The 27264-nt window shown below is 44.4% G+C and overlaps 1 protein-coding gene across 1 annotated transcript in view; it reads left to right on the top strand.

The window, feature by feature from the left end:
* The window catches only part of LOC311133928 (nuclear receptor coactivator 3-like), a 35988-nt gene that overhangs the window by 2694 nt on the left and 6030 nt on the right, over window positions 1-27264 (top strand). The window contains exons 2-13 of the mRNA XM_084167547.1: window positions 20311-20415; window positions 20684-20844; window positions 22094-22194; window positions 22370-22544; window positions 22687-22884; window positions 23052-23138; window positions 23393-23536; window positions 23752-23899; window positions 24092-25691; window positions 26365-26491; window positions 26655-26888; window positions 26989-27219. Coding sequence (XP_084023673.1) covers window positions 20330-20415; window positions 20684-20844; window positions 22094-22194; window positions 22370-22544; window positions 22687-22884; window positions 23052-23138; window positions 23393-23536; window positions 23752-23899; window positions 24092-25691; window positions 26365-26491; window positions 26655-26888; window positions 26989-27219 — 3292 coding nt within the window. The 5' untranslated portion in view covers window positions 20311-20329. The remainder of the gene's footprint in view (window positions 1-20310; window positions 20416-20683; window positions 20845-22093; window positions 22195-22369; window positions 22545-22686; window positions 22885-23051; window positions 23139-23392; window positions 23537-23751; window positions 23900-24091; window positions 25692-26364; window positions 26492-26654; window positions 26889-26988; window positions 27220-27264) is intronic.

Below are 27264 nucleotides of genomic sequence, written 5' to 3'. Positions count from 1 at the left end.
CTGCACGCAGACACACAAAAATGGTATCCACAAGTTAATCTTACTCTGGGGAAGTAGATAAAGGGCTTCATTGCCAACATCCTGAAGTATCCCTTTAAGTGGTCCTTATTAACTTGTAATAGATTGGCTTTTTCTCTTGTGGAGTTTTAAGTGCAATTTTCTTGTTCGGTTTAAATCACACTTGGGCTACACAAAGTTTACACAAATCCTCAAAAAGTTCTACAGCTGCACCATTGAGAGCATCTTGACTGGCTGCATCATTGCATGGTATGGCAACGGCACCACCCTCGATCGCATGGCGCTACAGAGTATGGTGCGGACAGCCCAGTACATCACTGGGGCCGAGCTCCCTGCCATCAGGGACCTCTATATCAGGCGACGTGAAAGGAAGGCCCGGAAAATTGTTGAGACTCCAACCACCCAAGCCATAGACTGTTCTCTCTGCTTCGACATGGCAAGCGGTACCGGTGCATCAAGACTGACACCAACAGGCTCCTGAACAGCTTCTATCCCAAAGCCATAAGACTGCTAAATAGCTAACAAATTGGCTACACAGACCATCTGAGTTGACGCTTGTATTTAATTTTAATGTTTGCACTCTCTATTCACACTCACAGGACTCTACACACACCGACACTCCAACACACACATAACATGCACACACATTTATACTGACTCTACACACACACTCGCATACAATCATCATTTACACTGCTGCTACTCTTTTTATCATATATCCTGATGCATTTACATTTACATTTTATCATACATCCTGATGCCTAGTCACCTTACCCCTATACATACTGTATCTACCTCTATCACTCCAGTATCCCTGCACATTGTAAATATGGTACTGGAACTGACCCTGTATATAGCTTCTTGCTTTCCCGTGTTTTTCTTATTTTTATTTCTCATGTGTTTTTGTTCTGCCTTATGTTATTTTTAGTGCTACATTGATGTTGATTACTGCATTGTTGGGTTTGGAGCTTGCAAGAAAGGCATTTCACTGTACTTGTGCACGTGATCATTAAAACTTGAAAAATTTACATTTGAGTAATTTAGCAGAAACCCTTATCCAGAGCGACTTACAGTAAAGTGCTTTCATCTTAAGGTAGCTAAATACGACAACCACAGTTATAGTATGTTGAACAAAAATATAAACGCAACATGCAGCAATTTCAATGATTTTAATGAGTTACAGTTCATATAAGAAAATCTGTCAATTGAAATAAATTCATTAGGCCCTATTCTATGGATTTCACATGACTGGGAAGGGGTGCAGCCATGGGTGGGCCTGGGAGGGCATAGGCCCACCCACCCACTTGGGAGCAAGGTACACCTACTGGGGAGCCAGGCCCAGCCAATCAGAATTAGTTTTTCCCCACAAAAGGGCTTTATTACAGACAGAAATACTCCACAGTTTCATCAGCTGTCCGGGTGGCTGGTCTCAGACAATCTTACAGGTGAAGAAGCCGGATGTGGAGGTCCTGGGCTGGCGTGGTTACTCGTTGCCTGCGGTTGTGAGGCCGGTTGGACGTACTGCCAAATTCTCTAAAATGATGTTGGAAGCAGCTTATGGTAGAGAAATCAACATTAAATTCTCTGGCAACAGCTCTGGTGGACGTTCCTGCACGCTCCCTCAAAATGTATTTTATTTCACCTCATGAAACATGGGACCAACAATTTACATGTTGCGTTTTATATTTTTGTTCAGTGTAAGTAAAACTTTTTTTTATTTTTTACACCTTTTTAGAGATTTTAACATTTTAGTTATGGTTCTTCTTTGGAGAGAGCGCTTTAAAGTAGCATCCAGTTGTATAAAGCTACATTTCCATGACGATACAGTCCCTCACAACAAGCTCAAGGTCATTGATGTGGTGACAGTAAACTGTCACTGCATGTCAACCCACACCTGAGGGGAACCAAAGCCCTGCAACAAGTTGGTTGGTTGATTCATCAAAGCGAAACTCTGCTCCCTCCCCTGAAAGGTGAAAATATTTAGGCCTAATGTCTCAGACAGAGAGTGAGAGTTAAATACCGGCTAAGTAGGAACTGCAGAGCAACTTAAATGGTAGAATTTCCCCCTTCAATGGAAGCCACCGAGCCCCAGTCTCAATCACTTCATGCAGTTTGCAGTGTAGCTCTACTACTATTACTTCGTATTCATTAATTCCCCCATTCACCTCTTGTTCAACTCTGAGGTAATACCCAAATGCAGGGGTAAATCTGCCAAATGTGAGCCATGCACACTTATGAAAGCCAAACGTGCAGCCTGAAGCAATCATTCCACCAAATTCCAATTTATAACCAGCAAGGCTTTGGAACAGTTAGTTCTATGTAGGTGGTGCACAGCTCTCTTTTCCACCAGTCTTTACTTTCTCTCCCTTGCTCGTAAAACTGGTTCACCTGAACACCGACTGGGAGGGTAGCTCCCTGCCCTGGTTTTGTTACCATTTGTAAATTGTTAGCAAGACTATTTGTGTTTTGTTTAGGGCCCCCTTTTTTTCGTAAAAGGAAAAAAAATAGTTTTGGTTTGTGATATAAATGTTACCAGATGCTTTTTGTCAGGCAGGCAGGCAGAGAGGAGTGTCAGTTCTGGATGAACTTCTCAACTGCTACACATCCACCTTGCTTTCATTCTGCCCACCCCATGTTTGCCCCCACTCCTCCACAGCTAGAAGTAGAGTTAAGTCTTGAGTGACACAGAATTCCACCCTGAAGTGAGAGGCCCCTGCTATTCTGGGTCGATCAGCAAGCATACTTCAGATTTACAACACTGTCAACACCAAAGCCTGACAAAACATTTATTGTAATCTTTACATTTGTCCAACTACATACTCTTAATTAAATGGTGGTTGGGGTGTGGTGTTGGGGGACTGTTTTTGGAATAAATTAACATATTCCCTTCCTTGTCACTTCTGCTCAGTTGTTACTGTGATGTCAGTCTTCTTCATGTGGTTTGTTGTTAAGGCAACACCCAATCCAAGGGTTGCTTTCCGATACCTGTCGATTCCTGTTTTAAGAGCAGGACAGCACTGCTGTCATTTTCCCCACAGAGGTAGAGCAATGGGGTGAAACACAGGACCAAACCCATTTAGGTGGTTTTCAGATTCTGAATGTTGTTTTTAAGTCTTGGCTCTGCATTCATGCACCTCAACTGATGGTCTGTACCAGGAGTCCGGACTCTACCATTGCTTTGACCGGTCCCTGTTGTCAGAGGTTAATGGCTCAGATTTGCAGATAGAGATCCAATTGCAGAGGAATAACCTCCTGTTTGGTCTTGAGTCTTTCTCTTTTTTCGTTCCCATATTGCTACTAGCCTGGCAAATGAAGCTCGTCTTTCCCTATGCGCAAAAGAGGCACCCAACATTGGGAGGCTCTGCCATCATACTTTATATTAGGCTACCTGATGAAACACCAGCAACATGTAGAGAAACCTTCTGAACTAAACCCAGGTCAAAGGTTATATTTTAAAGTGCAAGCCAAAACAAATGGCCTTTACCACTTCACTATTCTAAATGAGTGGTGAAAGCTGAATGTTCCTCAGCTGCCTTTTTCTAGAACATCCTACCATACTTGAATAGGCTTTTACACAGAGATGCAGTTGAGAAGATTTTTAATCCAGTGTTGGTGTAGCTCTGCTAGTACAGAGAACCAACATGATAGGAGGTGGATTTTATGGTCATTTCCATGTAAAAGGACTTGGATGTCAATTACAGTAAAGTGCTTTCATCTTAAGGTAGCTAAATACGACAACCACATCTCAGTCATAGTATATTGAACAAAAATATAAACGCAACATGCAACAATTTCAATGATTTTAATGAGTTACAGTTCATATAAGAAAATAAGTCAATTGAAATCAATTCATTAGGCCCTATTCTATGGATATCACATGACTGGGAAGGGATATAGCCAATTGGATGTCAAATGAAAGCTGAGTCTATATTTTTTGGGGGGAAATGAAGGCATAGGTTTTCCCACCGTTTTTCATCTTAGAAATTAGGAAATGGCTTTGATTTCTGGTCAAACAGATGGGAAAAGGGGTCTTTAGAAAACATATATGAGAAAAAGTCTTAAGGTATCAGAAATACATCAAAACACAATGTTGAAGTAAAGACCCCTGCCAACTAACATCAACATTTTATATTTAGTTTTGGAGAAATTATTTGCCTTCTGTAAGTTTAAGAAGCATTGCCTTGTGCCTTGTAATTCCGTTACCAAAAACCCACATCTTTAAGATATTTTCTAATTTCTCTCCCTCGTGAGGAGGGAGGATAATGAAAGTTCACAGAAGTAACAAGTAAAGGTAGAACTACCAATTATATTGTTTTTTACTGATATCAAGTTAAGTGATTTAAAACTGCAATTCTGTTACCAAGTTGGAAATGGAATTACCCCCAAAAATTGTAGTGGAACTACAGCAATTTGAATTGGCTACAATGGGAAATAATACTAGTCACATCAGTTGTGTCACCTGCTAGCGTCCTCCCTTACACTGGCATACTGTTATGTTCAGCTCATAACTTTTCTTTCTCTTTCTGTCATGTAGTGGTCAAAGCAAGCAGTGTGCACAGACTCGTTCCTGATTCGCTCGAGCAAGTCCCAATCGGATATCCCCAAAAAATGTATGGATATTATTCGAATAGTGAAATCATTTCAAATGCCCATCCCTACTACCATGACATCTACCATCTTTCCATTTACTGTAACAAGCATCCTCACCCACTAAGCACCGAATGTCCATGGACATTGAAAAGTAGTTGAAATTTGTTCAGTCCGCCCTGGCCGGACCAAATCTGAACCAATCATAGATGTCTGTTTCACAAGTTTGGACAGCACAGTAGAGCACAGTGTAATGTACTGTACTCTATTGTACCCACTCCCAGTGGAGATTGTATGGAGATAAATGGATTGACCTAATTTGATGCATTTGACCAAGTTCACCACTTGCAGCTATAAATATGTGGTGGTGTTTCTTTTTAATTCTTGTAATTCAGTGTTTAACTCATGAGTAACCTGATGTAATATTATCTGTGATGAAGACAAATCATTCTCTTATTTGACAGCTACTGTGTGTGCTTCTTTCTCTCTGCATAGTCAGAAATGCTCTCTTTTTCCCATAAGTTCTCAAACAAACGAAATTGTCAGAGTAAATAAAGAAAAGGAGTAGTAGTGGTGAAACTGGCGTCAGACCTTTTGAGTGGAATTATTTGCAGGGGTCATAGTTCAGCTGCTGCAGTGTGGGGCTGCGATTGGCTGAGGAAAGGTAACATTTAAACCACGCTAAACTTTTGACCCCGCAGGAGCTACACAGGAACGCCCAGCTCTTGCGTGCAACAGAGCCTGCTCTCTTCCTGTGTTTACTCCACAGATCCATGAGGGAGGAGCGAGTGAGGGGGAAATCATCAGAGCTGCCTGCGCTGCGCTCTGAAATTAATGTTGGCTTTTCAGCTGAGCAACACAGTTAACACTACACACTGCTCCTGCCTGGATGGTGGGGGTATAATGTATTTTTTATTTTTTTATTTCACCTTTATTTAACCAGGTAAGCCAGTTGAGAACAGGTTCTCATTTACAACTGCGACCTGGCCAAGATAAAGCAAAGTAGTGCAATAAAAACAACACAGAGTTACATATGGGGTAAAAAACATAAAGTCAGAAATACAACAGAAAATATATATACAGTGTGTGCAAATGTAGCAAGTTATGGAGGTAAGGCAATAAATAGGCTATAGTGCAGAATAATTACAATAGTATTAACACTGGAATGCTAGATGTGCAAGAGATTATGTGCAAATAGAGATACTGGGGTGCAAAAGAGCAAAATAAATAACAATATAGGGATGAGGTAGTTGGGTGGGCTAATTTCAGATGGGCTGTGTACAGGTGCAGTGATCGGTAAGGTGCTCTGACAACTGATGCTTAAAGTTATTGAGGGAGATAAGAGTCTCCAGCTTCAGAGATTTTTGCAATTCGTTCCAGTCATTGGCAGCAGAGAACTGGAAGGAATGGCGGCCAAAGGAGGTGTTGGCTTTGGGAATGACCAGTGAGATATACCTGCTGGAGCGCAGACTACGGGTGGGTGCTGCTATGGTGACCAATGAGCTAAGATAAGGCGGGGATTTGCCTAGCAGTGATTTATAGATGGCCTGGAGCCAGTGGGTTTGACGACAAACATGTAGTGAGGACCAGCCAACAAGAGCGTACAGGTCACAGTGGTGGGTAGTGTATGGGGCTTTGGAGACAAAACGGATGGCACTGTGATAGACTACATCCAATTTGCTGAGTAGAGTGTTGGAGGCTATTTTGTAAATTACATCGCCGAAGTCAAGGATCGGTAGGATAGTCAGTTTTACGAGGGCATGTTTGGCAGCATGAGTGAAGGAGGCTTTATTGCGAAATAGGAAGCCGATTCTAGATTTAACTTTGGATTGGAGATTCTTTATGTGAGTCTGGAAGTTGAGTTTACAGTCTAACCAGGCACCTAGGTATTTGTAGTTGTCCACATACTCTAGGTCAGACCCGTCGAGAGTGGTGATTCTAGTCGGGTGGGCGGGTGCCAGCAGCGTTCGATTGAAAAGCATGCATTTAGTTTTACTAGTGTTTAAGAGCAGTTGGAGGCTACTGAAGGATTGTTGTATGGCATTGAAGCTCGTTTGGAGGTTTGTTAACACAGTGTCCAATGAAGGGCCAGATGTATACAAAATGGTGTCGTCTGCGTAGAGGTGGATCTGAGAGTCACCAGCAGCAAGAGCGACATCATTGATATACACAGAGAAAAGTGTCGGCCCAAGAATTGAACCCTGTGGCACCCCCATAGAGACTGCCATAGGTCCAGACAACAGGCCCTCCGATTTGACACACTGAACTCTATCTGAGAAGTAGTTGGTGAACCAGGCGAGGCAGTCATTTGAGAAACCAAGGCTATTTAGTCTGCCAATAAGAATGCGGTGGTTGACAGAGTCGAAAGCCTTGGCCAGGTCGATGAAGACGGCTGCACAGTACTGTCTATTATCAATCGCGGTTATAATATCGTTTAGGACCTTGAGCGTGGCTGAAGTGCACCCGTGACCAGCTCGGAAACCGGATTGCATAGCGGAGAAGGTACGGTGGTATTCGAAATGGTCGATGATCTGTTTGTTAACTTGGCTTTCGAATACTTTCGAAAGGCAGGGCAGGATGGATATAGGTCTGTAGCAGTTTGGATCTAGAGTGTCACCCCCTTTGAAGAGGGGGATGACCGCGGCAGCTTTCCAATGTCTGGGGATCTCAGACGTTATGAAAGAGAGGTTGAACAGACTAGTAATAGGGGTAGCGACAATTTCGGCGGCTAGTTTTAGAAAGAAAGGGTCCAGATTGTCTAGCCCAGCTGATTTGTAGGGGTCCAGATTTTGCAGCGCTTTCAAAACATCAGCTGTCTGAATTTGTGTGAAGGAGAAGCGGGGGGGGCATGGGCAAGTTGCAGCAGAGGGTGCAGAGTTGGTGGCCGGGTTAGTGGTAGCCAGATGGAAAGCATGGCCAGCTGTAGCAAAATGCTTGTTGAAATTCTCGATTATTGTAGATTTATCGGTGGTGATAGTGTTTCCTAGCCTCAGTGCAGTGGGCAGCTGGGAGGAAGTGCTCTTATTCTCCATGGACTTTACAGTGTCCCAAAACTTTTTGGAGTTAGTGCTACAGGATGCAAATTTCTGTTTGAAAAAGTTAGCCTTTGCTTTCCTGACTGCTTGTGTATATTGGTTCCTAACTTCCCTGAAAAGTTGCATATCGCGGGGGCTATTTGATGCTAATGCTGTACGCCACAGGATGTTTTTGTGCTGGTCAAGGGCAGTCAAGTCTGAGGAGAACCAGGGGCTATATCGGTTCTTAGTTCTGTATTTTTTGAATGGGGCATGTTTATTTAAGATTGAGAGGAAATTACTTTTAAGGAACAACCAGGCATCCTCTACTGACGGAATGAGATCTATATCCATCCAGGATACCTGGGCCAGGTCAATTAGGAAGGCCTCCTCGCTAAAGTGTTTTAGGGAGCGTTTGACAGTGATGAGGGGTGGTCGTTTGACCGCGGACCCGTTACGGACGCAGGCAATAAGGCAGTGATCGCTGAGATCCTGGTTGAAGACAGCTGAGGTGTATTTAGAGGGTATGTTAGTCAGGATGATATCTATGAGGGTACCCATGTTTACGGATTTAGGGTTGTACCTGGTAGGTTCGTTGATAATTTGCGTGAGGTTGAGGGCATCTAGCTTGGATTGTAGGATGGCTGGGGTATTAAGCATATCCCAATTTAGGTCACCAAGCAGTACAAACTCTGAGGATAAATGGGGGGCAATCAATTCACATATGGTGTCCAGGGCACAGCTGGGGGCTGAGGGGGGTCTGTAATGTTAGCACTCTTGTCTCTGTAAACTGGAGTGTGTTTTCTTTGTTCATATTATTTACCCTTGAGTTGAAAATTGTGGTATAGATTTTAGGTTGTCTTTTTAAAATCATTTTCTCATGAGGTTGATAAGTTACTGTGTGTTTGCCTCTTCAATAGGAGACAGAAGATGCTGGCGCTTTATTATCTCAATAGGCAGAATGGAGGCATAGCAGGCTTGGCGCTCTGTGCTGTAAGATAAAAGGCTCTTTGGCCATTGATTAATGACCTCATTAGCATAATATTAGCCCTGTGTGATCACATCACACACACATTAGTTTAGCCATGGTCGGTTTTCTATCGGTTGCGTGATGGTGTGTGTGTGGGAGGGAGGGAGGGAGGGAGGGAGGGTGCCTTCTCAAGAAGAGAAGCTACTGTGCTCTGAATGTTCTTTCTGCTTTGAACTACCTGCTCTGCTGTGCCTCTTTCTCTTTGTGTATTTCTCTTCCCCTGCACTGCAGCACCAACAATTCCTCAATTCACTCTCTAATGTCCATGTGCACACACTTGCACCTCATCAGAACACAGCACGCAGACAGACAGGCAGAGAAGACACACCTGCACACCTACTGTGGGTCCTATGTAGTGGGGATGTTGGGTTGTATTTAGAGTGGAATATCCCTTTTATCGTTGCACCTCTCTGAATAAGCCCATTGGATGTTACACGGCCTGCCCCTTTAAAGAGGTACAGGTAAGGTTGTTTTCATGTCCCAAATCTCTGCCCTCCCCTCCTTTCAGTCCTTACCTCCCCCTCTTTCTTTCTCTGTCCTCCATTCTCTCACACAGTATGAAGACTGTGAAAGGCTTGTTTTATTTTAATGTGAGCTGTTTCCCCATGGGGCTGTGTTTGAACTCTACTGTAAACCTTAGCTCCTGCTGTCTCCTGTCTGAGGGAGGTGCTGGCATTTCACTGGAGAAGATAATAGAGCATTTGTGGATGAGAAGATATGTGTGATTTTTATTTTTGTGTACTGTAGCTGCTTTCTCCTCCCATCTCAGGCAGAGGGATGTTGGTTGCGGAAATGGGGAGGAGTGTGGTTAGCAGTACTATGGGGCTGGTTTTGATATACACTGAACAAAAATGTATACACAACATGTGAAGTGTTGATCCCATGTTTCTTGAGCTGAAATAATATCCCAGAAATGTTCCATACGCACAAAAAGTGTATTTCTCACAATTTTGTTGCACAAATTTGTTTACATCCCTGTTAGTGTGCATTTCTCCTTTGCCAAGATAATCCATCCACCTGACAGGTGTGGCATATTAAACAGCATGATCATTATATTTATAGGTCAGAATATTTTCAAGCCTTCATGTATCTGGAGAACAGTTGACCCAGCTCAGTGGAGTGGCGGCCATCTTGCGTTTCCCCATTGCTGATCTATCAAAGCCTGAGGATGACAGCAGCTCTGATGAAGAATAAATGACACACTGCAACAGAGAAAATAGACCCGGGGGCACTCTTAGTCTGCAGAACTGAGGAACACAGCGCAATGTTGCAAGTAGAAATAGAGTGCATAGACTCAATCTGTTGTGGAACAGAACACTGTCATGTCTATGCATTCTATTTCTATTTCGATGCAATGTTGTCTAGAAAGTTAACCTCTTTTACGCCAAGCCTGTAGTTTCAACCTGTCCATCATTGCTTTATCATCATACTCACATAATTTGACATGCTTTTGGGTTTAAAGTATGGAGAAAAAATGTATGCACTCACTAACTGTAAGTTGCTCTGGATAAGAGCGTCTGCTAAATGACTAAAATGTAAAAATGTACATTACAAAGGTGCACCTTTTGCTGGGGACAAAAAATGGCCACCATAAAATATGCAGTTTTGTCACACAACACAATGCCACAGATGTCTCTAGTTTTGAGGGAACGTGCAATTGGCATGCTGACTGCAGGAATGTCCGCCAGAGCTGTTGCCAGAAAATTGAATGTTCATTTCTCTACCGTAAGCCACCTCCAACGTCGTTTTAGAGAATTTGGCAGTACGTCCAACCGGCCTCACAACCGCAGACCACGTTTATGGGCAAACGGTTTGCTGATGTCAACGTTGTGAACATAGTGCCCCATGGTGGCAATGGGGTTATGGTATGGGCAGGCATAAGCTACGGACAACGAACACAATTGCATTTTATCGATGGCAATTTGAATGCACAGAGATCCCTTGATGAGATCCTGAGGCCCATTGTCATGCCATTCATCCGCCGTCATCACCTCATGTTTCAGCATGATTATGCACGCGGCCCCATGTCGCAAGGTTCTGTACACAATTCCTGGAAGCTGAAAATCCCCCAGTTTTTCCATGGCCTGCATACTCCCCAGCAATGTCACCCATTAGCATGTTTGGGATGCTCTGGATCGACGTGTACGACAGTTTGTTCCAGTTCCCACCAATATCCAGCAACTTCGCACAGCCATTGAAGAGGAGTGGGAATTCATTCCACAGGCCACAATCAACAGCCTGATCAACTCTATGCAAAGGAGATGTGTCGCGCTGCATGAGCAAATGGTGGTTACACCAGATACTGACTGTTTTTCTGATCTACCCCCTACTTTTTTAAAAAAGGTGTCTGTGACCAACAGATGCATGTCTGTATTCCGAGTCATGTGAAATCCATAGATTAGGGCCTAATTAATTTATTTCAATTGACTCGTTTCCTTATATGAACTGTAACTCAGTAAAATCTTAGAAATTGTTGCATGTTACGTTCTTATATTTTTGTTCAGTATATTTCGACAACTCTCTTGGGATGGACAGAGGGGACGGCTCCAGACTGTCCTGCCCTCAAGTGCAGACCGCGAGAAGAGAGAGTTAGTGTTTTACCCCTGTTTTTTCCCCCCATGCTCAGGGCTTGGCTGGAATTCAGAGCTGCCAGTGTGCTTCCGAATGGATAATAGAGTCTTTCTTAGAATTTTACAGCTCAACTTTTTAGAAGTCTGCACATGTATACACATGCTTGGCATGTCTGGCCTCGCTGTACTTCAGTCCCATTGTGAATCATATTTCTGTCTCTTACTTGATCTTAAGTCACAGTTGTCTGTCTCACTCGCTCTCTATTTTCATGAGACGCATGTATTTTCACAAATAGATTAAACCGTTGTTGTTCAGATTCTGTAGTGAACTTGGTCACGTTTTACATGGATGCAAAAACAAAACAAATGATTTTTAAAATGGATGACTGGCAGCTTCCTCAACTGGTAGCTTCATTAAATAGTACCCGCAAAACACCAGTCTCAACATGAAGAGGCGAATCCGGGATGCTGACCTTCTAGGCAGAGTTGCAAAGAAAAAGCCATATCTCAGACTGGCCAATAAAAAGAAAAGATGGGCAGTCTGAGATATGACTTTTTCTTTGCAACTCTGCCTAGAAGGTCAGCATCCCGGATTCGCCTCTTCACTGTTGACGTTGAGACTGGTGTTTTGCGGGTACTATTTTTAATGAAGCTGCCAGTTGAGGACCTGTGAGGCATCTTTCTCAAACTAGACACACTAATGTATTTGTCCTCTTGTTCAGTTGTGCACCGGGGCCTCCCACTCCTCTTTCTATTCTGGTTAGAGCCAGTTTGCGTTGTTCTGTGAAGGGAGTAGTACACAGAGTTGTATGAGATCTTCAGTTTCTTGGCAATTTCTCGCATGGAATAGCCTTCATTTCTCAGAACAAGAATAGACTGACAAGTTTCAGAAGAAAGTTATTTGTTTCTGGCCACTTTGAGCCTGTAATCGAACCCACAATTGCTGATGCTCCAGATACTCAACTAGTCTCAAGAAGGCCAGTTTTATTGCTTCTTTAATCAGCATAACAGTTTTCAGCTGTGCTAACATAATTGCAAAAAGGTTTTCTAGTGATCAATTAGTCTTTTAAAATGATAAACTTGGATTAGTAAACACAACGTGCCATTGGAACACAGTACTGATGGTTGCAGATAATGGGCCTCTGTACGCCTATGTAGATATTCAGTTAAATCAGCCGTTTCCAGCCACAATAGTCATTTACAACATTAACAATGTCTATACTGTGTTTTCTGATCAAAAAAATAGCTTTTCTTTTGAAAACAAGGACATTTCTAAGTGACCCCAAACTTTTGAACGGTTTTACATTTACGTCATTTAGCAGACGCTCTTATCCAGAGCGACTTACAAATTGGTGCATTCACCTTATGATAGCCAGTGGGACAACTACTTTACAATTGTATTATTTTTTTATTTTGTAGGGGGAGGGGGGGGGGGGGTAGAAGGATTACTTTTATACTATCCCAGGTATTCCTTGGGATAGATAGATAGATTTATCTATCTATTGGGACCCCCATTGATTTTGTTATAATGTTTGAGTCACTCAGATGGCATAAGCCATGGCAAAATGTGTATAATTGCTGGAAAATTAGCTTTAAAATTGAAAATTCTCTCAGCCCCATGACAAATACGTAGAATTGCAGGAAACTAGCTTCAAAACAGCAAAATTGTCTCTGCAGCCAAGAGAAGGGTTTCTAAAACTTTGCCATTGGTACATTTCTCAAATGGACGGTAAATTAAAATCTTCCTGGACATGTTGTCCGGTGCCACATTTTCCTAATGGGTGTGGGCAGGAAGTAAACCTGTGAAATAATGTGGAAATTAGGTCACCAATGAAACTGACAGAGGATAACTAAGCTTAGCGTTGGATAGTTGCTTGGTACTACAGTAATGGATTCTGACAGCCAACTGAGGATTTAAGGGCCAGATAGTGGGAAAGGGACCGATACACAGAATATTTAAATGTGGTGGATGGGTAGCCACATATCCAGGAAGCTAAAGTGATGACGCAGGGGACAGTGAGAGAGGATGCAAATAGGATGCTATCTTCTGTGGCTTCCTGTATCTTAAAAAAAAAAAAATATATATATATATTTTTTATAATGGTCCCATGAAGTTCTACCAAAATATTAAACCTTTTTAACAGGAAGTAGAGGAGTGGGTTCTGTTCCATCCTGTATCAGCCAGCCAACTGGATTGCTCTTACTGTAGTACTTAGGCGGGACATACTCCACATGAAAACATCTCCAATAAAAGCCCACAGTCAGTGAACATAAAGTCAACGTAGCCAAATTAAACGTATGGTTTGTATTGCGTTACACATTTCAGGAGGCACATTGGTCTTGGTTATGTTTGTTCACCAACTGTCAGCTTTTTTTTATCATGTCACAGTCCTGTCTGTCCGACTCCGGTACCATCCATTGGCCCTTCACTGCTGTAGCCCGTGCTTGTGTTTTGGTCAGAGTGCCTGATATGCTGCAGACCTGCTAATGTGCATGAACTGGATCTGTACAGTGTGTGAGCTGGTCTCTTCTCTCTTATAACTGGCTGTGCTAAGACATTGAGACCATAGACTGTGAATGGATTGGGATTGGACACAATCAGGTGAAGGTGTGTAGACCAGTGCACTAGAGTCTGTCATTTACACTCTCCAGGGGCCTCATTTATTGAAGGTGCCTGCGCACAAAAAATACTAAACCTTGCTAGCGCCAATTTTCCCGCAAAGGTTGGTATTTATCAAACTTGACGGGAAAGTGTGCATATTCCGCGCACAGCTCAAACCATGCGTACGCACAACTTCTAGTGGTTGATCAATTATATTGCGAGGGGGAAATGAAGGTGTTTGATGCACAGGAATTATAATAATGGTAGGCTAATAAAAACATGACAATTTTAATGATAAAACTGATGCATTTGCTGTTGGTAAGGAGATTGCATAGCAGCATGTAGTCTAATATGTTTATTTAACTTTTATTATATAGGCCTAAAGCACAATCATATTACAGGACATGTCTCTCCTTTTCTGACATGACCAGATTATTCCCGTTTACACAACAAAGCCAAGCATGCTCGAAAGAAAATAGACCGATAGTCTATTCAAAACATTTGACAATATGGGGAGGCGACAGTATTGCTGTGCGATACGAGCGCAACACCATAGCTTATTTAATCTTAGTGCCTATACCAAGGCAGGAGATGGAGAAACAAACAAAATATTGAACAACATTTAGTCTTTTGTATAGAAGTGTGGGCCATAGCATTTACTTTTTAAATTACTATAATAGACAGAGAATCTTTCATAATGCGCAGCCAGTGTTTCGGACTCGCTATGCATTTTCATGCATTTTTTATTTATTTAAATTCGCCATTGCTCTTTCTTTTTTAGAAACTGTCATGGCCCAGTTCTAACATCTCCAAATCATACAGCAAATGAGGGTGTTTTTTTGTTGCCCTCCATTCACCTTTTATGGTGTTTTCCAGGCGGGGTTGTAATGCTTGTTCACGAGCACACAAATGTAGTGCGGCTCTGATTTTATCAATAAAAACATGCTTATGTTGCGTGCAACTGTTTTTATAAGCCCAATAATTTGTTGAGCATGCAAATCCTAGAATTTAGTGAGAAATGGACACACGAATGATAAATGAGTCCCCAGATCTTCATTAATCTCAGTCTCCAATAGTCCAACTAACTGTGTAAGCCTATGCTGTTTTATAAAACCAACTGCTTTCGGTTCCTATCACTTTAATACCTGCCCCGTATCTGATGGAACAAACATCTCCTAACTATCTCTGGGCAAGTTTCACATTGTCAGAAGTGTCTGATTCAGGATTATTTGCATAATGCCAGGCCTGTTGTAACTCATTTGTGGTGCGCTGCTGTTTTCAGTCGACGTCTCTCTGAAATAGAAAGGGTATAGCTACATTGTTTGCGTCCTCTCCAGAGTATGGCCTACTGTATCTCCCTTAGGGTGATTCAATGCAAGGTTTCAAAGTCAACAAACTTACTGGAAAAAAGTTGAGGAATAAAGGCTAACAACAAATGAATGATGCATGTTACAAACATGTATATACTGTTTGATGCCATGGCAGCATGGTTGTCAAAATACTGGAGAAAAATAATTTATGTTCAAATGCTTTACCATTACCATAGTATGATTGGCAGATTCTATGCAGGGGAAAGATCTCTACAAGGAAAACATTTCACTGCGGTCTCCTATAGCAGTGTTTCCCAAACTCGGTCCTGGGGCCCTCCCTGGGTACACGTTTTGTTTTTTGCCCTGGCACTACACAGCTGATTTCAAATAATCAAAGCTTGATGATGAGTTGGTTATTTGGATCAGCTGTGTAGTGCTAGGGCAAACACCAAAATGTCTACTCAGGGGGGGCCCCAGGACCAAGTTTGGAAAACCCTGATCTATATAACCACTTTCTTCCTTTTTCTTTTCCCCCTATATACTGTATACAGGTGAGATATATATTCTGCCTTTTCTATCATTACCGGCAAGCAGCACTCTGCTCTAGCGGTGTGTTTGTGTCTTTCAAGATGTGAAGCTGACTGTGGTTTGATGTCATCATTCTCCACTACTGCAGAGGTGAGTTCGGGGACAGAAAAGACAGGGAGCATGCAGTGGAGACGTACGAGTAGGAGACTAGGAGTGTCAGAAAGGTGGTGCTATACACGTCCATGCCTGCAGTTTGGACTAAGGTTGCATAACGACTTCCATCCGTTCTGCAGTTTTCCACTCAGGAATGATGAGCTCATAGCTGTGTGTGTGTGTGTGTGTGTGCTTGTTAGAAAGCCAGTGTATGTCTGTGCGTGCCAGTGTGCTTGCCCACACATTTGAGAATGTACACATCTGAGATGTGTGTCTGTTGTGGCCTACGTCTCAACTGCTGGAACAATGAACTCTAATATTTTTTCTGTGTAGAACGGGAAAGAGCAGTGGCCTTAGTGGCTGCCTTCCTATTGTGTGAACCCTGAGGGGTCAGACGCAGTGCAAGGCCGGGCCAGGGGAGGAAAACAAGGGCAGGGTCGCCCGGCCGGCCAGCAGCACTCTGCAGCACGCTCAGAGAGAGGGGGGTTGGGCGGGACAGTAAGAGGAATGGCCAGAGAGTGTACGAAGAAGGGGAGAGCGGATATAGAGAGAGGATTCGGGGTCAGAAGTGGACACAAAGGGAAGAGGAGAGAGTGAAGATGATTGAGAGGTGTGAAGTGGATGCAGGAAAGGGAGCGGTTGGAAATGTGAATGTATCTTGCTGTTCAGTGAGGTTAAACAGAGCAGTATAGCCTAAACTTGGGACCAACATTTCTATTGTTGTCTATGTACACAATCCACACAATTCAGCTTGTGCTTGTCCCTGTGCTGGGGGTTTAGTGACTGTACTGTACTGCACTGTGTGCTGTGCTGTACTATTAGAGCAAGAGGAATAGAGCAGGCAGCAGCAGCAGGATGAACGCAGGATGACCCATTTCCCCCGAGGCTCTAAATCACTACATCATCGTCAGTCTCTCCTCACACTGGAACAGATGAGATTTCCCTCCTATCAAATGCTATGAAGGGAGACTCGTGAAGCGAGTAGCTACTAGTGCTGAGCGATTTCAGTGAATTATTATTATTATTATTTTTAAAATAACTAATTGACCAAGTCAGTTCAATTATTAGAATGTGTAAGTTCAATGCACAGTTTCTCTAGAGATAAATCAGATCCAGCTTGAACTGTGTGGTGTAGTTGGGAGTTGTAGTTTCCAACAGGCCAATATTCTACATAGTTTAGAGCATAAAATGTGATAATTAACTACAATGACCATAATCCAGTGCACATCTACTTGTCCAGTCTCTGGTTCTTTTAATGCCTGCTACTGAAGAGACAAGAATGCGAGATCATGAGGGGATATAGAGAGCATCTGTTGCTTCGCGAGGTATCTCGACCTGCAAATACATGATCAAAGTGATTGATAGTTGGTATTCAGCAGTCATAAAAGTATGCCTTATTTACTTTGAAGAACTACAATATAGTGATTTTGTCAGACAGCATAGGCAGCAGCTCTATAGAGATGAGATGATGACTTGGAATTAAATAATAGTCATCAAATAATACAAATGTAATATACACAACTGAAATATTTTATTAAAGTAAAGTAATGTAAATAAATTATTTAATAAGTGATAAGCACTAATGGGCAGTCACTACCATCATGGGACTTGTATTGTTTTATTCTGTTATAGCAGGGGTGTCAAACGTCCGGCCCACGGGCCGGATCAGGCCCGCAAACGGGTTTAATCCGGCCCGCGAGATGATTAAAAAAAAAAAAAAACATATATATATATATATATATATATATATATATATATATAATTTTGTAAAGTATAAAAATGCGCTGCAATTTTTCAATAAAATAAACTGCTGTTCCAATTGCGTCCACTGGATGGCGCAATAGCAATTGTGTTAAGCAAGCAAACTGTTTATACCGGGGCAGAGCAAGTAGGTCAAGCACGTGCAGCCAATGAGCTACTTTGTTTTGCCCGCGATATTTATTACGGCTTCTACTTTTAACATTATGTGCTTTGGCACCCTCATTGCCCCAATATGTCTCTGTCAAAAAAGAGAAAAGTGGACGCAGAGTGCAGAGTGTTCCAAGAAAAATGGTCATCCTATTTATTCACGGAATTGAATGGGAAAGCTGTATGTTTGGTGTGTTCAGAGCATGTTGCAGTGCTGAAAGAATATAACCTTCGTCGCCACTATGTGAGTCTTCATGCCGACAAATATGACAACTTTCAAGGACAGCGGAGATGAGAGAAGGTGAATGAACTGTTGGCGGGTCTGAAGAAACAGCAGTCTGTGTTTACTCACAGCCGAGACATCAGTGACGCTGCAGTGAAAGCTAGCTACCTCATTGCTAATGAAATCGCAGTGGCTTCAAAACCATTTAGTGAGGGTGAATTTGTAAAAACATGCATGATGAAGGCAGCGGAGATTGTGTGCCCTGAAAAGCGGCAGGCTTTTGCAAATATCAGCCTGACAAGAAACACAGTTGCAGACAGGATTTCCGATCTTTCAGTGGATTTGGACAGCCAGTTGAAGCAAAAGGTAAAGTCATTTATTGCGTTTTCGGTTGCAATTGATGAAAGCACGGACATTACAGATGTTGCACAACTGGCCATTTTCATCCGCGGAGTTGATGACAGATTGACCGTCACCGAGGAGTTTGTGGAGTTGGTGCCGATGACAGATACAATGACAGCAGCTGATATTTTTACTGCACTTGTCGGCGCGCTGGACAGGGTCGGAGTGGACTGGTCCCGCACTGTCAGCCTGGCTACAGATGGTGCGCCCTCAATGATCGGGAAAAAAGCAGGCGTTGTGACAAAGTTCAGAGAGAAAGTGCAATCTGCAAATGGAGGACGTGATTTTTTGACTTTTCACTGTATTTTGCACCAGGAGGCTTTGTGTTGCAAGTCATTAAAGATGGATAACGTCATGAAGGTGGTCATCCAAACTGTTAATTTCATCCGATCCAGAAGCCTGAATCACCGTCAGTTTGACAGCCTTCTCAGAGAGAAAGACCACATCTATGGCCTACCATACCACACTGAGGTAAGATGGTTAAGCCGAGGTGCTGTGCTGAGGCGTTTCTTTGATTTACGAGAAGAAATTGAACAGTTCATGGAAGAAAAGGGCAAACCAGTGTTAGAATTTCATTCCGCAGAATGGATGCAGGACCTTGCATTTATGGTGGATGTTACAGAGCACCTGAATAACTTGAACAAACAGCTGCAAGGGAGCAACAAAGTTGTCACGCAGTATTATGACAGCATACGTTCTTTCAAGTTGAAGCTGTCATTGTGGGAGACGCAACTTGCCGGTGGTGATGCAGCTCACTTCCTCTGTCTGAAAAATGTGTGCGCGACCCAACATGTGGCAGACATGAAGCGGTTCAAAGATAAAATAACGGGACTGTTACGGGAGTTTGAGCAACGCTTTCAGATTTATGTTTATATGTTTTTATGTTGATGTGCTATTGTTTTTAATTGATTTTATTTGTATATTTAACCTATTCTTGACTCTGTGGTTCTTGCACTTGTTTGGGGAACAGGATTTCATTATTTTTATCTACATTTCTGCCTGAGAAATGACACCCTGATATAGTTCTGTGATCTGTGAAACAGTTCTGTTAATCACTGAGGCATTGTGTGTTTGTGTTCTTTGTCCTCAGAACTTTCAAATAACTTGAGGTGTTTTATGATTAATAGTGATGTTGTGCTTTTGGACACTGTCCTCAGGCTCCAGCTTTATGTTTATATGTTTTTATGTTGATGTGCTATTGTTTTTAATTGATTTTATTTTATTTGTATATCTAACCTATTCTTGACTCTGTGGTTCTTGCACTTGTTTGGGGAACAGGATTTCATTATTTTTATTTACATTTCTGCCTGAGAAATGACACCCTGATATAGTTCTGTGATCTGTGAAACAGTTCTGTTAATCACTGAGGCATTGTGTGTTTGTGTGTTCTTTTTCTTGAGAATTTTCAAATAAACTTGACGTGTTTTATGATTAATAGTGATGTTGTGCTTGTACTATTTTGGACACACTGTCCTCAGGCTCCAGCTTTATGTTGTATGTTGATCGTATTAAAACAAAGAAAACAATCTGAAGTTGTTGTTTTTAAGTTATATATACCATGATTTTTCCGGTCCGGCCCACTTGGGAATAGATTTTCCTCCATGTGGCCCCTGAGCTAAAATGAGTTTGACACCCCTGTGTTATAGCATTCAACCCAGATAATCAAAACCGAAATCGAAAAACTATTTTTTTTTTTTTATATAACTGAACCAACCTCAAAAAGCACTAATCACTCAGCACTACTAGCTACCTCCAGCTTACTATCTGAAATTGCCTTTGCTATTTTTATTTTTTAATTGAAATATGAATAGAGGGATTATAGTAGTAGTTAGTGTATGGAATAATCGTTTTAATGGACTAACCAATTGGATGAGACGCCCAAAGAAGGGACCTTTTCTAAGTTCTAACATAATAGAGTTAGCCATGTCAGTCTGGTTACAGTGCATCTCTGTCTTGTCTACCCAGGTGCTGATATGTGCTGAGGATGAGTGAAGTGGGAGACAACTCACTGGAGCCCATGTGCTCCGAACAGAAACGCAAGATCTCCACCTGTGATACACCAGGCATGGGGTGAGTCACTGTTGGAAGCTGTGTCTGTCTGTCTCCATCTTCCTTTCTGTCGATCTTTGTGTGTGACACTGCCTGTGTCCTTTTCACTCTAGCCTCTGTTAAATTCCCTCTACTCGGCTTCAATATCTGTTTTTCCATGTAGAAGATTTCTGTGATGTCAGCATCTTGACTCCAGTATACAGCAAGTCATTATGGAGGGAGAGGTGTGGTTATCATGGTGACATATCTGACCGTATCTCCTATTCCCCCCCACTCCCTGTCCCTGCAGATGTGACAAGCGCAGGAGGGAGCAGGAGAGTAACTACATGGAGGAGCTGGCCGAGCTGATCTCTGCCAACCTCAGCAACATGGACAGCTTCAACGTGAAGCCAGACAAATGTGCCATCCTCAAGGAGACCGTCCGGCAGATCAGACAGATCAAAGGGCAAGGTACCAGCTCCCTAATGCTAACATGCTAATGCTAACAGTCATCTTAATATCAGCACGTTATCGCCTTTGGATTTAGCAAAAAAAGGAGGTAGATGTAGGAGAACATGATTTGGCATTCGTGAATCCTTGCTGTAGTATTAGCTCAGTGCATGGTTGCATGGTCAGAGGATGCCAGTGCCAAACAGGGCTGTAGAGACTAGGTGGTGGGCTCATGGCCGGGTGGCCTGCCTGGCCTCTGTGTTTGTGTTTGGGGGAAATGAACACCAGTAGTTGAGTCGTGGTGGTGATGGCTCAAGGCTGTGGTGCTCCAGGCTCATCTGTCTGTTTGCACTTGAGTGGCAGGCCCAGCCTGGGTGACGGATGGGACTGGAGGAGAGCAGGGCGGGAGGGTTAGGGCTGGGACAGGGGAGGGATTCCAACCCCATAAATCACTCCCCCCCCCCCCCGCTCATTTCCCCTTTATGGCTCTGAAGTGGTTGGATCGGTGTAAGCCGTATTATCTCCACCCAGCCTTCTGGTGGGTTATGTGAATCTTATAGCTATGTAGTCCACTCAGATCAGTGAAGAGGAAGGGAGGAAGGGAGGATGGGAGGAAGGAAGGGAGGAAGGAAGGAAGTTATTGGATTGGAAGCCACCCCAGGGCCACAGCTGGCTGCTGCTGCTTCTAGCTTTGTACAGCCAGGTTCCCATAGTTACAGGAAGTGAATGATGAAGGCCATCCTTCTCTCACCGTGACCTTTTAACCCCCTACCTATCTCTTGCTCTTTCTTTCACCTATTCCTTTAATCCTTAAGTCATCTCATTTAGGCATTATCTTCCCTTACATTAGTGTTAGCCTTGAAGCAGCCTTTAAAATCAGAAGCATTTTTTTTTTTTCATTCTCTTCCTTGCAACTGAATCTATTCACTCAGAATGTGTCGGACTCATAACTATATCATGATTTAAAATGGAATTATATTTTTAGAACTGTAAAAACATTGGTAATGCTGCCTCCTGGTGGCAGACAGTAACAGTCATCTTACAGTGACAAATGGTTGTCTGGATCACTGGCGTCTCTGTCTTTTATGCAAATGTTGGGCTCCAGTAAAACTGTTTTGCAGATGTAATGTTTCTCATTTCTCCTCACAATTCCACAATGGATATCATGCTGGTTGTTTACAGAGGGTGTACATGTGCTGCTATGTGTTGCATTATTACTAGATTGACCTTATCTACTGTGAAGTGACTTGGGGTCCTTGTCCCTCTGCAGGGAAGAGCTCGTGCAGCGATGACGACGTCCAGAAGGCAGATGTGTCGTCCACCGGTCAGGGGGTCATTGACAAGGACCATCTGGGACCGCTGCTGCTACAGGTTAGCCTGAGGACGGGGGGGGGTCAAAGGGCAGTGGAATTAGGTTCACCTCCTTATGTTGAATGGGGGACATACAAGACTGAGCAGCTGGTCACACACATTTAGTATAGATAATAGAATTCTGTGTGTCAATAACTATCTTCTCTTGTTCCTCCCCCTCTGTCCTCTGGCTCAGGCCCTGGATGGCTTCCTGTTTGTGGTGAACCGGGAGGGCAGCATCGTGTTTGTGTCTGACAACGTGACTCAGTTCCTTCAGTACAAACAGGAGGAGCTCATCAACACCTCCATCTACAACATCCTCCATGAGGACGACCGGGAGGAGCTGCACAAGAACCTGCCCAAGACCAACGGTACGCAGAGACACGTGCGCACACACAACTGCAGTCACAATAACACATATGCCATTAGACTTTTATTTAGTGGCACTGCAGAACGGTAATCTTCCCAACCTACAGCATGAAAGCAATTATTGTGTCCCCTTGTCTCTTCCAGCACCCAACGGTGGGTCATGGGGAGGAGAGGCACCGCGTCAGAAGAGCCACACCTTTAACTGTCGTATGCTGGTGAAGTACGGTCACGGGCAGAACCATCAGAACCATGGTCCGTCTGAGGGGCCCAACAGGCAGCACTACGAGACCATGCAGTGCTTCGCCCTGACCCAACCCCGTGCCATGATGGAGGAGGGAGAAGGTAGGGGTCTAAGGGCAGGAAGTCCTCCTCAGTCATGTGTCACGGTTAGATGTGTAATTTCTATTTATGATGCAGACTTGCTGTGCTCTTCACATTGAGTTGCTGTAAATTGATTATGGGAAGCCTGATATAGGTTCATTAGAGAAGGATTGTGTGTGTGTGTTCAGACCTGCAGTCGTGTATGATCTGTGTGGCCCGGCGCGTCACTGCAGTGGAGAGGACCGAGCAGTTCAGCACCCGCCATGAGCTCTCAGGTGAGATGACTGTAAACACATTGCATTCACGTCTTCATTCTCTATTCATATGCTCTCTCCATTCATTCTGAGTAACATAACACACTCTCAAACTGTTGCGGGATTGTCGATTGATCTGCAAAAATGTAGGATTATACAGTTTAGTTTGACTACATTATAACATTGAGATACAACATTTGTTGATCAAAATTAAATAAGAATATAATTGCCATGTATGTGACCCCTGCCCTTTGTGTGGTTGTGTTGTCTGATAGGTCAACTGATAGAGATAGAACAACAGAGTTCTCTCCACACCACCATGCGGCCAGGCTGGGAGGATCTGGTCAGGCGCTGCATGCAGATGTTCCTCCATCGTACTGAGGGCCATCCCTGGTCCTACAAACGCCACTACCATGAGGGTACGCCTCTCTCTGCTAAACTCTCCTCTCTGGCTCCATGCTCCCTGCTATATCACCATGTCTTCTCGCCAATGTCTCACGTTGTTACTCTGCTGTAAATGCACAAGTACAATGCATCTCTGCTCCTAACCAAGGCTACTACTAGGTGATAAGCATGTTGGTCGGTCAGTCTCATTTTCTCAGTCTTCATAGTTTTCTCCCTCTGTCCTCTCCAGCCTTCCTGCATGGCCGTGCCGAGACGCCATCTTACCGGTTCTCTCTCTCCGACGGCACCCCAGTCACTGCTCAGACCAGGAGCGAGCTATGTCGTAGCCACGCCTCCAATGAGCCACCCACCTTCCTCTCTACCCATCTGCTACAGAGGTTAGTCTGTCAGCTTGGAGCGCTCAGAGCCATGGCATCATTATCACCCACTCAGTGTAGGATTTTACTGTTTTCTTTGCCCAATCGTAGTAGATAAGATTGAACTGAGGTTTTTACTGTAGATGTAAGTAGAGTTTAGTGTTTAATCACCATGTTCCACTCCTGACCCCTCATTCTCTCTCTCTCTGTCAGGGAGCAGAATGGCTACCAAACCAACCAGGGGGGAGTGATGAGGCCCCAGGGCATGGGCATCACCAACCCCAATGCCCAGATGAACATGGCTCCTGGAGGGGGCAGGGGTGGCATGAACAGGGGCTATGGCATGGGGGCAGAGCAGGGGCACATGGGACAGAGAGGCGGCCCCTCGTACACAGGGGGCAACGGGATGAACTCCATGAATCAGATGAACTCAATGCATCAGATGACTCAAATGAACCGCTCAATGCATCAAATGAACTCTCAGACGAATTCAATGGGTCAACCAATGAACAACATGAGTCAGATGAATTCCATGAATCAAATGAACTCCATACGTCCAATGAACTCTCGGATGAATTCCATGAACCAGATGAATTCTATGAGTCGGATGAATCAAATGAACCAGAGGAATCAGATGAACCACCCTGGAATGCAGCATCCACAGCATCAGCAACAGCAGGCCCCGTTCCATGGAGCGGGATACGGCATGGGGGGCATGACCAGCCCCCCCCAGAGCAGTCCAGGGATTAACGCCCCCCAGCAGAACATCATGGGCTCCCCTAGAGTAAGGGGGAGCCCCAAAATGGGCGCTAGCCCCTTCTCCCCAGGAGGTATGCACTCTCCCATGAGCTCGGGTCACCCAGGTGGTCCTGGAGGCGCAGGAGGGAGCACCAGTTTCTCCAGCAGCTCCCTGAGCGCCCTCCAGGCCATCAGTGAGGGGGTGGGCACCTCTCTATCCTCAGCCCTCCCCTCGCCCCTCAACTCTCCCCCTGCACACAAGCCTGACAGCTCCCCCAGTGTCAACTCCACCCAGCAGGGACAGAGCCAGGGGCAGTGCCATGGTGGGCCTTGTAAACCAGGCAGTTCAGACTCCAAGAGCCCGGGCAACTCTCTGGCCAGTGGGGGAGCGCAGCAGCAAACCCCAGACAAGCCAGACAGCCAGGCCAGCAGGGAGGGCCCAGCCGGGGGAGAAGCCAACCGACGGGACCCAGACAACAAGGGGGGCCACAAGAAGCTCCTGCAGCTCCTCACCTCCCCTACGGAGGAGCTAGTGCCCCCTAACCCCCAGGCCGGCCCTGGCACCACCCCCATGGGCTCTGAGTCCAAAGAGTGCATAGGGGGTTTGACCGGCCCCTCCGCCACAGGCGTGTCCTCCTCCACGGCTGCAGTGGGACAGCAGGGCCTAGGAGCAGGGGCTGCAGCAGCACACTTTGCCAACCAGTCCCTGCAGGAGAAGCACAAGATCCTCCATAAGCTGCTGCAGAATGGGAACACCCCAGACGAGGTGGCCCGCATCACAGCCGAGGCCACGGGGAAGGTCACAGATGGTGGGGGTCCAGAGGCTGGGCCAGTAGATCCAGGAGAGGGACCAGGGGCGAGGGGGGCTGAGGTGAAGCATGAACAGCACAGCCCCAAGAAGGAAAAGACCCACGCCCTCCTCCACTACCTCCTCAACAAAGATGACTCCAAAGGGGCAAGGGGTGATGTCAAACCAAAGCTGGAAGGCAGGGGAGCCCAGGGAGCATCCTCAGGGGTCACGACCTCTGAACCCAACCCCATTGTGGAGCAGGTCAAGACTGAACCACCTGATGAGGTAGGAAGGGACGTTGTACCTACAGTCAGGGCTCTAAAGTGCAACCAATTTGATCACATATGCAACAACATATTTTGCTGTGCGACCTGGAGTTTTAATTTTACATTCATAAACCATGTCGCGGGCAGTTCTAACAACCCCGTAACTTTACCAGTATATCCAAACATTTGCGGCCACAAAAAGTAAAGGGATAGCTTCTTCTGGAGATCAATGATCATAGCATTGAATGAATGACAGATGTCTTGCATGTAGTCATCAAAAACTTGACGCTCTTAAAGAGACTTGTACAATTTTCATTGTAATGCATCTCAATAGGAAAATAGTGCTTTTACATAATGTAGAAACCTAATATTCCACACATAACTTTCTAATTTCAATTACCGGTATTTGTATCAACATTTTAGCTTTTTATAATAAACCAATGCACAACGTAATTCAGAAGTAGCTAGAATTCATATAGGCTGCTGTATATCTCATTTGATTAAAAAAAAACATTTTCTGGTGCCCCTACATTTTATGTTGTGCTCCTAACTTTTTAAAGTTGTGAGCATCAGTGTGTATAATAATGTGTGCCCTGCCTACGGTTAATTACTTTATATTATTTATTCAGCAAAGAGCAGCTTGTTAACTGATTCCACTGTTAATTAACAGTAACGTGTGTTTTTTTTCCCAGTTGGAAACCCTGGAGACAATTCTCGGAGGCCGCAAGAACTCCAGCTCTGGGTTTAATCCCGAACCGGACTCCAGAGCAGGAAACGAAGGGGGAAACCAGCAGGGAAATGGCCCAGACAGTTTGCATGGTATACTAGCATGAGTGGATTCTAATTTAAATTATGAATGGATCAGTCCAGAAGTGCTAATATGTTGGCCATTAATTGACTGTTATGCAGCAAACCAGACATCCTTACTATACATATAATGTTTGTCGTTGGCCTGTACTGACCCTTCCGCTGTGTGTTCCAGGTGGGGAGAGAGGAGCCATGCTGCCTGCCCGGCGTGGACCTCTCCAGCGGGCACTGTCAGTGGATGCTAAACCCCTGGGTGGTGGTGGATGCCTGGCGGGGAGGAGGAACGTCCCCTGCCCCACGCTCATCAAACAGGAAAACATGGAGGCCCCCATCCGGCCAGGCATGACCAGCGGCTTCCCTGTACCAGGAGGCATGGGTGTGTGTCCACCACGGGGCGGTGCTGCCACAAGTAACTACTCCCAGCTGACTGGAACAGTGTAAAGACTACAGTTAGAAGACTATGTCTAGTTCATGGATAATAACTGCACTGTTTATGTGTTCCCCTGGAGGAATGAACAGGGGTATTGGGATGCCACAGCGACCTCCCATGGCAGGGCAAGGTGACTGGGGGATGCCCAGGTCCAGTGGAAGTCCTGTGGGTGTGCCAGGACACCCCTCAATGGGCCGGCCAGGGATGGACTTCAACTCCAAGGGCATGATGAGATGCCCCATTGTCAACAGGTCCAACAGTTTACCTGGCAGCACCAGGTCTATGCTGCAGCAGCAACTCATAGAAATGGGTATGTACTGAAGTGTGTCTGTGTGAATATTACCAACTATATGTG

The sequence above is a fragment of the Coregonus lavaretus genome (genome assembly GCF_964263955.1).
Source record: "Coregonus lavaretus genome assembly, chromosome: 8".
In the NCBI taxonomy this organism is placed as follows: Eukaryota; Metazoa; Chordata; class Actinopteri; order Salmoniformes; family Salmonidae; genus Coregonus; species Coregonus lavaretus.
This window is presented reverse-complemented; position numbering and strand designations above follow the sequence as displayed.